Source organism: Aspergillus ibericus (assembly GCF_003184845.1).
Source record: "Aspergillus ibericus CBS 121593 unplaced genomic scaffold BO80scaffold_15, whole genome shotgun sequence".
Classification (NCBI taxonomy): Eukaryota; Fungi; Ascomycota; class Eurotiomycetes; order Eurotiales; family Aspergillaceae; genus Aspergillus; species Aspergillus ibericus.
The window spans coordinates 398,682-414,996 of record NW_020292113.1 but is presented as its reverse complement, the minus strand read 5'-3'; the positions used below and the strand labels follow the sequence as shown (position 1 = coordinate 414,996).

At 55.9% G+C, this 16,315-nt stretch overlaps 5 protein-coding genes across 5 annotated transcripts; 3 read left to right on the top strand and 2 right to left on the bottom strand.

The window, feature by feature from the left end:
• Positions 1 to 608: 608 nt before the first annotated feature.
• BO80DRAFT_353279 (methylenetetrahydrofolate reductase (NAD(P)H) MET12) lies at positions 609 to 2,791 on the top strand (the record flags this gene model as incomplete). Its single annotated transcript, XM_025715656.1, has 2 exons — positions 609 to 695; positions 779 to 2,791. The coding sequence occupies 2 exons, from the start codon at positions 609 to 611 to the stop codon at positions 2,789 to 2,791; spliced, it is 2,100 nt and encodes a 699-aa protein (XP_025576273.1).
• Positions 2,792 to 3,262: 471 nt separating this feature from the next.
• Positions 3,263 to 4,820, bottom strand: BO80DRAFT_353521 (tRNA-ribosyltransferase family protein; the record flags this gene model as incomplete). The annotated part of the gene is made up of 3 exons (XM_025715666.1): positions 3,263 to 3,443; positions 3,509 to 4,520; positions 4,595 to 4,820. 3 exons carry the CDS (start codon positions 4,818 to 4,820, stop codon positions 3,263 to 3,265), a joined length of 1,419 nt encoding a protein of 472 aa, XP_025576272.1.
• A 434-nt stretch (positions 4,821 to 5,254) lies between these two features.
• Positions 5,255 to 6,110, top strand: BO80DRAFT_492949 (bifunctional thymidylate/uridylate kinase; the record flags this gene model as incomplete). The annotated part of the gene is made up of 2 exons (XM_025723793.1): positions 5,255 to 5,516; positions 5,581 to 6,110. Exons 1-2 carry the CDS (start codon positions 5,372 to 5,374, stop codon positions 6,108 to 6,110), a joined length of 675 nt encoding a protein of 224 aa, XP_025576271.1. The 5' UTR covers positions 5,255 to 5,371.
• A 24-nt stretch (positions 6,111 to 6,134) lies between these two features.
• Positions 6,135 to 7,744, bottom strand: BO80DRAFT_47724 (structure-specific endonuclease subunit SLX1). Its single transcript, XM_025723254.1, has 2 exons — positions 7,239 to 7,744; positions 6,135 to 7,186 (listed from the first exon to the last, which is right to left on the bottom strand). Exons 1-2 carry the CDS (start codon positions 7,484 to 7,486, stop codon positions 6,160 to 6,162), a joined length of 1,275 nt encoding a protein of 424 aa, XP_025576270.1. The 5' UTR covers positions 7,487 to 7,744; the 3' UTR covers positions 6,135 to 6,159.
• Positions 7,745 to 10,398: 2,654 nt separating this feature from the next.
• On the top strand, positions 10,399 to 15,851 carry BO80DRAFT_353260 (putative PHD transcription factor (Rum1); the record flags this gene model as incomplete). Its single annotated transcript, XM_025715654.1, has 5 exons — positions 10,399 to 10,764; positions 10,864 to 11,788; positions 11,844 to 11,938; positions 11,988 to 14,659; positions 14,723 to 15,851. The coding sequence occupies 5 exons, from the start codon at positions 10,399 to 10,401 to the stop codon at positions 15,849 to 15,851; spliced, it is 5,187 nt and encodes a 1,728-aa protein (XP_025576269.1).
• Positions 15,852 to 16,315: the final 464 nt, after the last annotated feature.

The following is a 16,315-nucleotide window of genomic DNA, read 5'->3' as shown; positions in this document are numbered from 1 at the left end:
AGATCAATGAGGTAATAGAAGGGAATTGATATTGTTATTGTTAATTTTGATATAGTGAGGCGCCGTGAAGCCGATATCGCGAGTCCGACGGAGATGGCGGTGTTTGCTGTGTTTGCAAGCGAAATAAACTACTTCAAGATCCAGGGGCAACTGAACAGCATACCAAAGGAGTTGCAGTGGGTGGTTCTGCTCAAGTAGGCAATTCGCTTGTCCATTATATTAGGCATCTTGAACGAGCCCGTGAAGTCGTCGATCCAGCTGCTGGGACATCCTGTTGTGGATGAGTCCGTAACCGAGCCGTTGAGATCCTGCACGAGACCAGGAGCAATGGTGAGATTGCACGATAATCCTGACCATCAGGGACAGTCCGACCGGGCCAATATCCTCCAGGACCGATGGGCCGGGGCTGGGAACGCTCCATGACGAGATTGCGGGCAGCGATGGGGTCGGCAGTTCGTCATGCTGCCTTTTCCGGAGGCGCCATCGGCGAGCGACCCAGCAGTAGGAAGTCTTCTTCCCCACCTCCGTCCTCGTCGTCCTTCAGGCCCTTCTTCTTCATCCGCCCCGACCTCCGCGATCGTGTCGCTGCTGCTGAGACCGGGCTCATCATGGAGAAGATCACGGACAAGATCGCGGCTTTGCCGCCAGACGCGAATTACTTCTCTCTGGAGTTCTTCCCTCCCAAGACCAAGATGGTGGGGCTGCCTTCAACTCCCCGCACCCCCCCCAAGTGACTCAAGGATCCATTTCGATCGCTAACCAGGATGTCGCTTTCTAGGGTTTCGCCAACCTGCAGGCTCGGTTGGAGCGTATGGCTCAGGCGTTACGCCCCTTGTTCGTCACCGTCACCTGGGGCGCGGGAGGAAGCACTGCGGCGAGATCTTTGGAGTTGGCGGAGATCTGCCAGCGCCAACTGCAGTTGACGACATGTCTGCACCTGACCTGTACGAACATGAGTCGCGCCTTGGTCGATGAAGCCCTGGAAGAAGCCAAGGTGCTCGGAATCCGAAACATCCTCGCCCTGCGTGGTGACCCGCCTCGTAGCGAAGAATACAACATGCACGGCGAAGATGACAGCAACAAGGACTTCACATTCGCGGTGGACTTGGTGCGCTACATCCGCAAGCAGTATGGCGATTACTTCTGCATCGGAGTTGCTGCGTACCCCGAGGGCCACCCGGCCGATAACTACCAGGATGCTCAGGATCCGGAGAGGGATCTGCCATACTTGGTCGAGAAGACGCAAGCGGGGGCGGATTTCATTATGACTCAGTTGACCTACGATATGGAGGCTTACACCAAGTTTGAGAACATGCTACGAAACCACGAATCTGGCGCCTTCAAGACCATCCCGATCGTCCCTGGTCTGATGCCTATCCACAGCTACAAGATTCTGACGAGAGTGACCAAGCTCAGCCATGTTAAAATCCCACCTCAAGTGCTGTCGAAGTTGGAGGAAGTGAAGCATGATGACGACGCGGTGAAGCGTATCGGTGTGGACATTATCAGCGATCTCGTCTATGGTATCAGAGACCTTGGCTGCTCGGGGCCCCGTGGATTCCATTTCTACACCCTGAACCTGGAAAAGACGGTCTCTTTCATTCTCGAGCGCTGCGAACTCATTCCCCCGTACTCCGAGGTGGACGATTCGGACGCGCTGGTTGACGGCGGGAGCCTGTCTGCGATGGATTCATCGTCGTATATCGCCCCGAACGGCGCTCAGATCCGCAAACTGGCCAGCCGCCGCTCCTCCGTCAGCTCTATCCCACACAACCGTGTCATCGTCGACAAGGTGCAGGTTTCCGAAACATCTTCCAAGGGCTCCGTCACCCACGAGGCATCCGCCCTGAGCGCCGGCCTCCCTGCCATGCCGCCAGACCGCAGCATGACCCTCCAGATCTCCGAAGGCCTGGGTGCGCTCGGCAGAGAAGCTACGTGGGATGACTTCCCCAACGGCCGTTGGGGTGATGCACGCTCGCCAGCCTTCGGTGAAATTGACGGGTATGGTCCGTCGTTGCACGTGCCGGCTCCCATTGCGCGCCAAATCTGGGGCTATCCCGTCTCTCGCGAGGATATCAGCACCCTGTTCCGCCGCCATGTCTCTGGCGAACTCTACATGGTTCCGTGGTCGGAAGGTGGCGCCGAAGAGAACAGCAATGGCCTGAACGCTGAGACCGCTGTCATTCAGTCCGAGCTGCTGACCCTCATCGACAAGAAGGGCTGGTGGACACTGGCCTCCCAGCCCGCCATCAACGGAGTCCGCAGCGACGACCCCGTCTTCGGCTGGGGTCCTCCTGGCGAAGGATTCGTCTTCCAGAAGCCGTTTGTCGAGTTCTTCTGCCCTGACAAGGACTACCAAAACGTCCTCAAGCCCCTTTTCCAGAAGCACGGCCACGAGAAGCTTGCCTGGTTCGCCACCAACGTCAAGGGTGACTTCGAATCGTCCCTCCCTGGCCCGAACCCCGACGACCCGGACCCGATCGACATCAACCCCGCCAACGTCAACGCCGTCACCTGGGGTGTCTTCCGCGGCAAGGAGATCGTCAGCCCGACCATCATCGAAGAAGTCAGTTTCCGCGCCTGGGGCGACGAAGCATACCGGATCTGGGACGAATGGCGCCGCATCTACCCCAAGAACTCGGCCACCGAGCGCTTCCTCGACCATACCAAGAACGACGTCTGGCTGGTCTGTGTCGTGGGTCAGGAATTCGGCGCCGGCACAGAATCCGGTTCCGAGGAAGAGGAAGACGAGAAGAAATGGATGTGGCGCGAGCTGGCCAACAGCCAGTAACTTTGCTTCAACCTGGCCACTGGCTTGGCCTAGGTCGTTTACCGTTACCGAGTACCGAGACGATGATGATGATGATGTCGATCTGTCTATAATCGGGAGAGTGTCTATTTAACATGGATAAAGTATTTAACACGGGGGTTGGTTGGTCGCTTCATGAAAGACAGGGACGGAGGACAGGATGGAAGGGAATCTCGGGCATTGTATGTACGGATACAAGTATGCATAAGCTGAAAATAGAAGTTTGCAATTGATACTTACCCCTACTCATCCTCCGTATCTATTACTTGTTTTTTTTCTAAGTAATAGCCGAGAAGATCTCGGTGCGGATTAACCCATCGCCACACCCGGTTACTACTAGTACTACCTAGTGGTACCGTGTAGAAGTCTCTCTTCTTCTTCGTAGTAAGATTCTTTTATACGTCAAGTATTCAAGATAGGGGTATATGTATATCCATCTATCTGTCTATTTATCTACGATGTCTGCTTGGCGCCGAACCCATGTTCCTCGAGACCTTCGGCGCCGGTGTCGGGCGTCGCGAGGGAAGATTGCGACTCGGCGAACCGCTCCATTGCGTCGTCGAGTTTACCGTATGCGCGAGTATTCCGACGGGGTTGGTTGGGGCCGGAGGCTGGAAGTTGGTAGCCGCGGAGTCTGGGGACGGGGGTTAGTTAGGGATTTCGTCTGCGTGGGAGTGAGGGTGGGGATGGGGGAAGTACCGTGGGCCCTGGCCGGTTGGTTTGGGTAATTCAGAGACGTAGGCGCGTTGGAATGTCTGGGCATCGATCTCAAAGGTGCCCCGGGAGATGCTCTCGCGGATGTTGGCGAAGAAGGTATCCATGGTGTGGTGGTTGTGGATTTGGAGAAGCGTCCAGGCGAGCATCTCCTTGGTGGTGAGGAGGTGGTGAATGTAGGCGCGGTGGTGGTTGCGACAGGCGTAGCATTGGCAGGATTCGGAGAGGGGGGAAGTGTCGGTCTTGTGGGATGGAGACCAGAGGTCGTAGGCCAGGTGTCGAGGTTGAGAGTCGGTGGTGTTGGGTGCGGATGGGAAGGTGAAGTCCAGGGCAATACCCGCGTCGGAGCAGACGCCCATGAAAGGAATGGTGAGGAGATCCGCTCCGAGGGAAACATCGCGGAGGACATCGTGGGGGGTTTTGGGTGCGCTGAAGAGAAGTCGGGGGAGGTCTCCAAGAGGTTCGGTGATGGCCGATAGGGAGGCCGATTCATAGAGGGCCAGACCGGAGATATATGGCCGTATCTCGCTTTCTAGGTCATCGATGTATATCGACTGTTGCGCGTTGTCGAGAGGGAGCACCGGCGCGAAATAGGCTGCCTTCGATCGGTTTTCTTCGGGCACTGCGCTGCCGTAGAGCTGCCCCGTGGCGTGGGTGGTGAACGCGTGCGTTCTATCGACCATTTTCCCGCGTCTCTTGGTACCGGGGGTGTGTCCGAGGACGAGATCTGCCAGTCCCACGACGATATCGGGGTTCAGGTTCTGGACGGCGTCGATGTACTGGCCAGCCTCCAGTTGTCTGAAACCGACGGAAGTGTAGATGGCGACGGAATTCGGCGTGTTGGACGGGGGACATTGGATGGGGGGCTCGCGGCGCGCACCCATGATCAGGAGAAGATCATCGGGGAGAGCGACGAATTTGCGCAGGGCCGATTCGTCTTGTGCGGTGGGAATGGTATATACCGGAGGCGGAGACTTTTGGCTTTGTCTTTCTACGACTGATCTGGGCCCCGATGGGCATTCGTGTTAGCGGGGTGGACTCGGCCAAGGGGCAATGACGGAGATGACATACAATCTTCTAGACCGACGAAGAGACTGCCGATGGCCGTGTGATCGCGCATCACATCATGAGCGATATGGGGGACAACGCCTCGGGAGCCCAGAGGGATATAATGCGGCGTGGAGATGGCCTTCCTGCCGGCGAAAGCCAGTCTGCCCACTCGAGGGGTCAGGATCGAGGCGGTAGTATGGAAGGCGAGCATCTCATTTGATGGCTGCGGGGAGGACTCTGAGCCCATGGCGACCCGGAGGGAGTAGAGGTTGGCGGATGGTGGAGGTTGAAACTGGCAAGACCCGTTGTTGGAGAAGAGGAGTGAAAAAGTGGTCCCCCACTCTCGATGATGGAGAGAATCGGAGAGACCGCCAAGCCTTATCGGATGAGACTATCCAGAACGGTGGGGGTGTTGGTGAAGGGTAAACAATAGAGCTGAGAGGGGAATGGAAGACATTGCAAGCACATCTACTGAGAACAATATATTCATCTGGATTCTAGGTCTACACAGCAATGTATCGTGTGCTTTAATAACTGGTCGAGCAATAATGTTTGTTGATCGCTGGACCTCCTCAGACGCCATACCCAAACGGGCCAGCCCACTCCAGCAATCGCGATGGGCCTGAGGCGGCGAGGCCGCGGGGGACCATCGATCTTCCGTCCTCCACGATCGACATTCCCCTCTCGTGAATCTGTTGCCGTGACTATCGCTAGAAGCTCGAGAGACTCACTGGACCTATCCTCCCCGTGTTAGCACCCTTAGAAGCCACCAACCCCGAATTGACCCCGCCGCACAACATGGCAGCCCAGACTCCTTCCGCACGACGCGGGGCGCTCATCGTGGTCGAGGGCCTGGACCGCGCGGGCAAATCCAGTCAGTGCGAGTCTTTACGCGACAAACTACACCAGTTGGGCCATTCGGTCAAGTACATCCGCTTTCCAGGTAGCCCCGTCCTTCCCCGGTGTTGTACATCCTGAGCACTGCTCTAATCCATGCATCTACCCAGACCGGACCACCCCCATTGGGAAGTTGATTGATGGCTATCTACGTGGCCAGTCGCAGTTGGACGACCACTCCATCCATCTTCTCTTCTCCGCCAATCGCTGGGAGATTGCTCGGTCCATTGAGGACGATATAGCTGCCGGAATCACCGTCATCGTGGACCGCTACTCCTATTCTGGTGCGGTGTACTCGGCAGCCAAAGCCAACCCCACCTTATCCCTGGAGTGGGCGTGGACGCCGGAAATCGGATTGCCTCAGCCTGACCTGTGTCTCTTCCTCAGTATCGCCCCGGACGAAGCTGCCAAGCGCGGGGGGTTTGGCGCCGAACGCTATGAAAATGAACCCATGCAAAGCCGCGTGCGTGAATTGTTTCAAACCATCTTCCGGGTACAACGCAGCGGAGACATTCGCGTGATTGATGCAGGAAGGTCGTTTGAAGATGTTTCAGTAGACATCCAGAAGAGTGCGGTAGATTGCCTAGCTGGCTTGGACTCCATTGGGCCCTTGAAGAGATTCGTATCGATTGCTGTCTAACTTCGTCGGAAGAAGTGACGACGCGAAAATTGCAAGGAAAATAAGACAATCATCCCAATTCCTCCACTTCGTCGCAGTCACTATCATCTATGACGATCTCGACTCTAGTTGTTCCCGCGTTATGGGCCCTTGGGCGGTCCAAGATGTCAGGCTCTATATCGATATCCAAGGACTCGGTCCAGTTTTCGTCCAAACTAGCGTCGTCGCGACAATCCATGTCGAAATTGTCGCTGACTCCGACCGTTGAACTCTCAACCCCTGCAGCTCTACTGCTTGGTGCTTCCACAGCATTGCTCCCGGTGTCTGCAGCGCTTGTTTCATGGATAGCGCCAGGCCTCCTTCCACGGCCTTTTTTTGCTTTTCGGAGGATCGTCTGGACCTCGTTGCATCCGCGGCTTCGGAGGCTCAATTCTTGCATCATGGTTGACCATTGGATGACCTGATCACATCGAGGACAGTTTCCGTCAATCGGGACGAGCTGGTCGGGTTCCCTGGCGCAATCTAGAAACCTGGAGGAAAGACATAATAGATGGCTGATGCAGTAGCAGTTTGCCTTGGGGCAAACCACCACCAAGTCTTCACTTGGGACGATGGTGGCGCGGCATACGTTGCAACGCAAATCAGTGGGGTCGTCTAGTAAGAAATGTGACTTCTCTACGTAATCGTGGATATGGCTGTAGTCGACCTTGATATGGTCCACGCGTTGCACCCTCAAGTCGTCTTGGCATGGGAGGCGGTCGTTCGGACAATCCCCATCTAAGATGATGCGAACATGGTCGGGAAGCAAGCTATCCACGCGATCACACCAGCTCGTCCACAGCTGGTATACATCTGCGTTGAAAAAGCGCACTTTCAGGGGCCATTTCGAAAAGTAGGTGGAACGTAGGAAAAGATGCAGGTCTTCCAGGTGGGCCTTGAGCGACCTCCGGGAACCACGACCTCGGTGCTTAGCTTTGCCCGTGTCCGCGTTGGGGTGAGTCCCCGATGTACCTTGGGCCTCGTCGCCTGCCCCTAGTTCGAGCTGGTGGCGATTTGCCGGGTGCTGCGAAGACATTTTGGGATTCTGCCACGCCCACCTACACTTTATGAGATATCTGGTTACATGTCCAAGTTTCTGTAACTACTTACTCGAACTGCAACGCAGCAACACGACTCGTGAAGCCTTCCACGAGCAAGACCATTTCCCACGGTCTCTTGTCATCCTTGGCTGTTTTGCGGGCGCCACCTTTGGAGTCCCCATTGTGTTGTGCAAGTCGCCTGGCAGGGTGCGGGGTGGATCCAATATACAGGGAAGTGCGCTGTTTGGTCGAGCGCAGCAAGTAGCAGCAGTAGAAGGCGGGGATTGGTTTAGTATGATCAACCTCCGCATCCTCCATTGTAACAGATAGATAAACAAGGGCTCTCCAAGATCCGAGGTGATCAAATTTCAATTTATCCGCCGCAATGCACTCAATACATCCAGATAAGGCGGGTAGTCTGGATTAATCGAACGCTTATGCGAGAAACACGCCACGATATGGCAATGTTTGCGATCGGGTCTGGCGTGCAAGATCTACGGCAGCGATATGGTCGATCGCCAGCAAGAATAGCACGGGTCACATGATGCCCAACCACTACCCCTTCTGAAAGTGTTACGCCGAAACTCACGTTGCTTATTCCTTCAAGCACCTGCAGAACATCTCCAGCCTCTATGCTTCTTATCAGGCCATCACAGTTGAATAGGCTTGTCGAATAGCGTTGGTTCGCTGCTGCAGCTCCTGCCTGGGGCCGGCCGACATGGCCTGCCTGAGGCTCAGCCCTGCATGACCATCGTGGCCAGCAATAAATACAGAGTAATGAAGGGGCTCCCAGGATAATGTTACCATCAATAACCCCATCGGGATATTGCATGACATGGATGGCCCCGGATCCAACGGAGCAAAGCGGACACCTCAGAGGAAAAATAATAATAAAGTAAAAGACAAGGAAAAAGGAAAAACGGATCTAGAAATTCCAGAGGATGGATATCGAACGTCAATCAGCTGCAGCATCATCTGCAGTACTTCTGTCGATGCTGTAGTGCTACTTTGCACCCGGCGGATTAGACCATCATGCTTGACATCTGCTCCTGCTCGGCAGGATGACCACCACCACCACCACCAACAACAACTGCATTTACGACGGCCACCCATCTCACCCGCATTCCAGCGGACCGTACGGGCTGGGTCCCCGAAGTCCGGAAAAGCTCGACCCGTAAGTTGGCGGGCGCATGTGATCTAAAATGGGCATTGTTGGGCTAGCGAAGTGAGCATTGCATGATTACCTAGGCTACTAGGCCAGTGAGGACGCCGGGAGCCACTTCCATTCCAGGGCGAGGATGATTATCCTCCCTTCTCCGTCCCCTACGGAAGCCCTAGGGATTGCCAGGTTGTTATGTGTGCAGTTCTCCTGAGGGCTGACTATTTGAGATATTTTGTGGTCGGTTTCGGACCACGGTTGACGTGTCACTCAGGAATGCGTATCATACCTCACTCCTTCCGACACTTTCAACACCCTTCCGGCGGCCAGAGACTTGGCAGGAGTTTCAGTAGATCCCTCCGGCTGCTATCTAAGGACATCACTGTCCCTCCCTAGTGTCAATCGAGGCAAGTGCCGGCGGAGGGGAAGGGCCTCTGTTGCGGCAAGTCGTCTCACGACGTGAGGATAAAGCCTGATATGGTTGAGCTAAGCAACCGGCCACTCCGTTGTCCCCTGTAAGGTCACGGCTGATCCGGTCATAAATTACCGTCCCCGCCATACGCTCTTCCTGGTGGCCTTCATCTGAAGGAACTTTTTGTACTCTTTTCCCCAGCACCCCGGGATAAACTAAATTCCTTCCGTTTTCTTTTTTCCTTCCTTTTTCTCCTTCCTGTCTTTCTTTTTCTGTTTGCCTTTCTTTTCTTTTTCGTCTCTATTTAAAGATCTCTATAGATCAGGCATGATTGTATACGCAATATACTGCAGTAGAACCGACAGTGGAGTCTTCATAGTCTGTCCTGTAGTCTGTACTCCGTAGAAGACAAGTAAACGTGCCATTGGAGTACTCCAGCCTGCATGTACCCAAATGTCGCCATCTCCCCATCAGTTCCAAGGACTCCGGACTATGCCTCGCAGCCCCATCATAACCTGGGTTTGACTTTCATGACGGTATTGGCATTACGATATGGAGGGTTCCCCTTGGCCGAGGCCGTCGAGTCGTTACATCACCGTTTGCGGGCGATGGGGTTTTTTCATACGGCGGTATGGTAACTGGAGCTTACTGGCATTACCGCTTCAGGGTTCATTCGCTACCAGGCCTGAGGCCATGAAGGCAGATGCAAATCATCGTCTGGCTTCTCACTTTCTCAGTTCTCCGGTCCCTTGGCGTCTGCTTCCTCCCAGAGAGTCTCTTGCTTTTTCCCTGGAGGTTTCTTTTTTCTTCGTTTTTTCTCTATTTTTTTTTTTTTTAATTTCCCTTTTTTGCCCCCCTTGGGTCTTTCCTTACCGTCCCCTCCTCCACCACGGTGTTCTTATGTTCTGGTCCCTTTGGATGCACTCGGGATCTGATTGTTTCTTCAGCTCTCGATCCACTTTTTCCCTCTTCCCCCCAGTCCAGTTCAGTCCAGTCCAGTCTTTATCTGGGGGACGGAGGTAGATAGGACTACTATCTACAGACTTAGTGACTTCTACTGCGTCTTCTCCTGCGCTTTAGTGGGAATTCCTAGTTTCCTCAACCCCAAGCTGCCTGACCCAAAGGCTACGAACTACTACTTCCGGCTACGGTCAATTGGGCCAATCGTCATGGCTGCTAAATCTCGACCCCCATTCTACTAACCTCCAACTACTGAACGCCCCTACTACGGGACTAATCACCGAAATTATTATTATCCTTATTCCCTTTCCCACTTCCCACCCACACTACTGCTGACCTGCTTCTGCTCCTTGGGTCGGCACGTTACTGACTTGATCCTTGTTCCTGTTCCGAGATTCTCCACACTAACCCTCCCGGGTTCATCTCGGCCTTCCCTTGGACATCTCGCTGCCCTCCTCCATATCATCAATTCACCTCCCTCGCTATCTCCCTCTCTCCCTCCCTCTCCTCGACCCTGCCACGTCCTCCCTTCATCGACCCTCGCTAGGCGCCCCTTCTCGGCTCGCAACCTTTCCACCGCTCTCTCGCTCCCTCTGGCCTTCCTCCATGTGTTTTTCGCATCGGATGCTGGCCCCCTTCCGTCCGCGGTAAACCACGCGCAAATTCTCGCTCGTCTCGATTCTCTCGTCGCCTTAAGAGATGGTGGCTCCGGCCTCAACGGGAGGCTCCTCTACAGGCCTGCAGCCTTCCACGAGCCGCCAGCCTACTCGATCGGCTAGCACTCACCCATCGCATTCTCACAATGTTCCCTTGAGCGCTCGCCGATCCACCCCCCTCGACTTGTCCACGGTCGAACGTCGAGGACAGCCCAATGCTCCCCGCGAGCCCAGTAAACGGGTCCGACCTCATGGCTTACAAGAGGCACCGACCTTTCGTCCGACAGAGGAGGAGTTTAGAGATCCAGAGGCATATATTCGCAAGATTGCGCCGGAGGGCAAAAAATATGGAATCTGCAGGATTATACCTCCTGAGAATTGGCAACCACCGTTTGCTATAGATACTGAGGTATGGTCTCTTCCGTGCGCGGTGAAGCAAGCAAGAGTCGCGGTGGCGGAGGCTAGAATCTCCCCCCGAGGTTGATGGGGCTAACCATGCGTTCTCCAGCGATTCCACTTCAAAACCCGTCGACAGGAGCTCAACTCGGTTGAAGGAGGTATGCCCCCGCGCTCAGCCAAACAAGCTGCCGGTGGAGCTCCGCAGCCCAGTTCTGACGCGGACTCAGGAACTCGTGCAAACTTGAACTATCTCGATCAGTTGGCCAAGTTTCACAAGCAACATGGTACCAACCTCAACCGATTTCCGAGCGTCGACAAGCGTCCTCTGGACCTTTATAAACTGAAAAAGGCGGTTGAGGTTCGCGGTGGTTTTGATAGTGTCTGCAAGATGAAGAAATGGGCGGAGATCGGGCGCGACTTGGGCTACAGCGGCAAAATCATGTCCTCTCTCTCCACGTCGCTCAAGAACTCTTATCAACGATGGCTGCAACCGTATGAAGAGTATCTTCGTGTGGCCAAGCCCGGGGTTCAGCAACAACTGGAGCTGGAGCATGGTGGTCCCTATACCCCATCCCCGAACCAGTCTCCCATGCCCAAAAAGCCCGTTTCACTTGACAGCAACACACCATCGGCCACGCCGCAGCCAGTGGCGAGCAATCCCGTTGCACCGCCGACGACGGCGGGGGAGGTTGAGGCCACTCCAGAGAAGCCCACGCCTCCCGTCGAGCCTACCCCCCCTCGACCAATTGCCTCCGGGTTCACTCCGGTTAATGCCGGCTCTAGTGGGTTCACTGCCGTCAACCGGTCCCCGTCCTTTGTGGCCGTGAATAGTGCCTCCGCCGTGAAGCGGGAAGCAGACAATGGCTCACTCACCCCCAAGAGTGTGGTTGGCGAACATCCAGCCAATCCCACTGTCACTGCCAATGGCCATGCTAGTCAGCCTATGAAGCGCGCGATTAGCCACGAAAGTGGATCACATACGGAGAACGGGGAACTTGATGCCAACGGCCGACGAAGCAAGCGGCTTCGGAAAGGTATGTGTTTGCGATGGAGGATGTTCGGTATCTGCTATCTAACCCATCTGTCTAGATGCGCCGCTGCCCACGGTCTCGGGTTCCCACATGAGCCTTCTCCGCCCCGCTCCCCCTCGGCAACGCAAGAGTGACAACCGGAAGACGGGTGATGTATGCTTTCCTCCTACTTGTGGTCGCTACCAACTGCTAACCAGGCTAGAAATGCGAAATCTGTGGCAAATCGGAGGATCGATCGTCTATCCTAGTGTGCGATAGCTGTGATCATGGGTACCACAAAACTTGTCTCGATCCACCCCTGTCTACGGTTCCCGAGTATGACTGGCATTGCCCCAAGTGCCTGGTCGGCACCGGCGAGTTTGGTTTCGAAGAGGGTGGGGTGTACTCGCTGAAGCAGTTCCAGGAGAAGGCGAATAACTTCAAGAAGAGCTACTTCGCCTCCAAAATGCCTTTCGACCCCGTGCTCAACACCCACAGGCGCGAGTCTGAGGATGATGTGGAACGGGAGTTTTGGCGACTGGTGGAGAGCCTGACGGAAACCGTCGAGGTCGAGTACGGGGCGGATATCCATTCCACCACCCATGGCAGTGGCTTTCCCACCATTGAACGGAATCCGCTGGACCCGTATTCGGTCGATCCTTGGAATCTGAACGTGATGCCTTTCCACGGGGACTCGCTGTTCCGTCACATCAAGTCTGACATTTCCGGCATGACGGTTCCCTGGGTTTATGTTGGCATGTGCTTCTCAACCTTTTGCTGGCACAACGAAGACCATTACGCGTACTCGGCCAACTACCAGCATTTTGGGGCCACCAAGACCTGGTACGGCATTCCCGGGGCCGATGCGGAGGCGTTTGAAGAAGCCATGCGGCAGGCGGTGCCTGAGCTGTTTGAGGGCCAGCCCGACCTCCTCTTCCAGCTGGTGACGTTGATGCCACCGGATCAGCTGCGCAAGGCCGGCGTCCGGGTGTATGCGCTGGATCAACGGGCCGGTCAGTTTGTGATCACCTTCCCGCAGGCGTACCACGCCGGGTTCAACCATGGCTTCAACTTCAATGAAGCTGTCAACTTCGCGCCCGCAGACTGGGAGCCCTGGGGTGCCATGGGTGTGCAGCGCCTCCAAGACTTCCGCCGACACCCCTGTTTTGCCCATGACGAACTGCTCCTGACGGCGGCGGCCCGGGATTCCTCGATCACCACGGCCAAATGGTTAGCGCCCGCCCTCCAGCGGACGTGCACCCGGGAGGTGGGCGAACGCGCGACGTTCGCTGCTCGGCATCGGGAAATCGCTCCGCACAACTGCACCCTCTATTCCGAGGATCCGGCGGCGACGGGTGACTGCCAGCTCAAGTTTTTGGTTGAGGAAGAAGACCTGCCCGAGGATGATTATCAGTGCCAGTTTTGCAAGGCCTATACTTATCTAGCGCAGTTCCGATGCCACAAGACTGGGAAGACGGTGTGCCTGCCCCACGTGGAAACGTATGATTGCTGTGGCGAACCACTAACACAAAGGTTACTTGGTCCGGACCACACACTGCGTTACCGACTGAGCGATGATGCCCTGCGGGCTCTGGTTTTGAAGGTCCAGGAACGCGCCCGGATCCCCGAGGCCTGGGGAGAGAAGCTCGACAAGATTCTGGAAGACGAGCCGAAGCCCCAGTTGAAGGTCCTTCATAACCTACTAAATGAAGGTGAGAAAATCCCATACCATTTGCCTGGTCTCCAAGATCTCGCAGCCTTCGTCCAGCGCTGCGATAAGTGGGTTGAAGAAGCAACCAATTACATTACCCGGAAGCAGCAGAATCGGAGGAAGAACGAGAAGGCGTGGCGCAAGGGGACTTCCAAGGCTGCGCAGCTGGAAGAACGTGATCGTGAAGTTCGCAGAGTAGAAAACATCTACGCCCTTCTTGCAGAGGCTGATAAACTGTCGTTCGACTGTCCACAGATGGCGGCTCTGGAAGAGAAGACCCGCGAGATCGAGAAATTCCTCCGGGACGTTAACGTTGCCCTCTTGAACCCCACCATCCGATCGGTCCAGGAAGTCGAGGAACTCGTGGAATCCGCTCGCAATTTCAACGTGGAACTCCCGGAAGTGGAGAAACTCGAGCACATGCTTCGCCAAATGAAATGGAACGAGGACGCCCGTCGCAAACGGGACCAGTATCTGACCCTCAAGGATTGCCAGGAGTTGATCCAAGCCGGCGAGCAACTCGGATTATCGGACACCAGCGACCACCTGCTCCACTTTAAGGATCTCTGTCGGCACGGGGAGGCCTGGGAAGCCAAAGCCAAGGAATTGATGTCCGTAGAAGCCGTGCACTACCAACAACTGGAGGCCCTCTCTGCCCAGGCATCCCGGTTCCCGGTGTCGCCCGACACCCTGGCTGCCGTAGACGCGATCTTGACCAAGCAACGCGAAGCGCAGCGGAAAATCCAGAGCTTGTATGACCGGAGCCGGGAGCCCGATTTTCGCAAGCGGCCCAAGTACAAGGAAGTCCGGGAGCTGATGGATTCCCTGGAGGAGTTGAACAGCCGGCCTACGGGGGCGATTGACCTGGAGCGGGAGCAGAAGCGCCATGAGGATTGGATGCGCAAAGGCAAGAAACTGTTTGGCAAGGCCAATGCCCCGCTCCACATTCTCAAGTCACATATGGAGTATGTCGAGAAGCGCAATTCCTACTGTTTCGACCTGGAGGATCGCTGTCGGCCCCCCGTGGAACCTGCGTCGCGAGACAATACCCCTGACGGGTTGCTGGAACCTACTCCGACGCCCAGTATGTGGGGTGGGGGCAAGTCGCGCAAACGGGATGTCTTTTGCATCTGCCGACACTCGGAAGCTGGCATGATGATCGAGTGCGAGGTTTGTCATGAATGGTAAGTTGGCTGATCGTTGGGACGCGAGGGGCTTGTTCCGCTGACCCCGGTGTGTGTGTGTAGGTACCACGGGAAATGCTTAAAGATTGCACGGGGCAAGGTCAAGGAGTTCGACAAGTATACTTGTCCGATCTGCGACTGGCGCCAAAAGATCCCCCGTGATGCGGCCCGGCCCAAGTTGGAAGATCTCCTGGAGTGGCAGGCGGAAATCGCCGGGCTGCCGTTCCAGCCTGATGAAGAGGAGATCCTGGATAGCATCATCAACCAAGCGACGACCTTCCGGGACTTTCTGCAAAGCTTCACCAATGCGGCGTGTACCACTACGGAGGAGGTCCCCACGTTGATCTTCTATTTGCGCAAGATCGAGGGGGCCGAGGTTCTCCTGGCCTACGAAACCAATTTCTTCCGGCAGGAGATCCACAAGTGGGCACCGGTGGCCCCCGAGCCTCCGCCGATCTTGGAGCAGTCGCTTTCCACTCGGAAGCCCCGGCCGACCAAGCAGCAGAAGATCATGGCGCAGCTCGGCGTCGACCGCCCGGAAGATCTGCCCCCGCATCTCCGCACCAAACAGCCCAGCTTCGCCAAGCGCAAGTCGATTGAATCCCAGACGGGGCGCCCTTCAATTCTCCACGCGCCGGGCGATGGCTCCAACTCGGATTCCGGCCGCAGTGGTCCTACGCTGACGCCCATGACTGAGGCTCCCAACCCGCCCTATCCATTTTCTGCCAATTACTCGCTTCCCGCCGGCGACCCGACTCCGGCTTTTGCCCCTGGCGCTTCCGCTTTCCTCCCTCATGTTTCGGCCAACTCGCCGTCGTTCCCTCCGCGTTCTCCCACCCTGCCGCACCAGGGACTGGACACGTCCCTGTTCAGCTCTCCGCGATATAACCGCGACCCGCATGACGGGCCTCCCGTTGTCGATGTGGACAGCCGCGATCCGTTTGACAGCAGTCCGCGGCAGAACCTCGATGATGTGTTTGCCGACCTGACCAATCAGGATCAGGAGCCCGATGCGGAGCCCGAGCCCGAACCGGAGCTCATGGAGAACACACACGCCAACGAGGCGCTCGAAGTGCTCGAGGTGAGCAACGGGGATGACTCGGACGGGCTGCGGGACGACTCGCCGGATGCTACCCTCAACGGGGAGGCCAACGGACATGTCGATGCTGGCGAGCGTGCCGATGAGCTCTAACGGGCGCCACGTTGAGGTGCCACGTTGAAACTTTGCGTTTTCTACTTCCATTTTCTATTTCTTCTCGACTGACTGGACCGTGACATGTATGGGTTCTGTGGGCCGTCCGGCATTTCTCTCTCGTGAATTCTCTTCTCTTTCTCTTGACCTGTTAACGTTGCATGACACGGCATTCTGCGGCGTTCCAAGACTTGCTGGTGGCTTTGTGTGGTTCTGGATCGATACGGTGTTGTCTGGATGTCCGTGCTACCACGATGGTGTGTTGCTGATGTTCCTTTGTGAGTTCGGTGTACGAAAACATTGCGTGGTATTATTCCTTTTGTTTTTCTTCTGTCGTTCCTGTCTCTTCCGTGGGTGGCTGTCTCGAGCCGATGTATACTGCTAGTGCTTTTATCGTATTGCGGCCCCGTCCGTACTTAGGTGATCAACCAATGTCATCCTTTCCGACCAGCTCAGTAGTACAT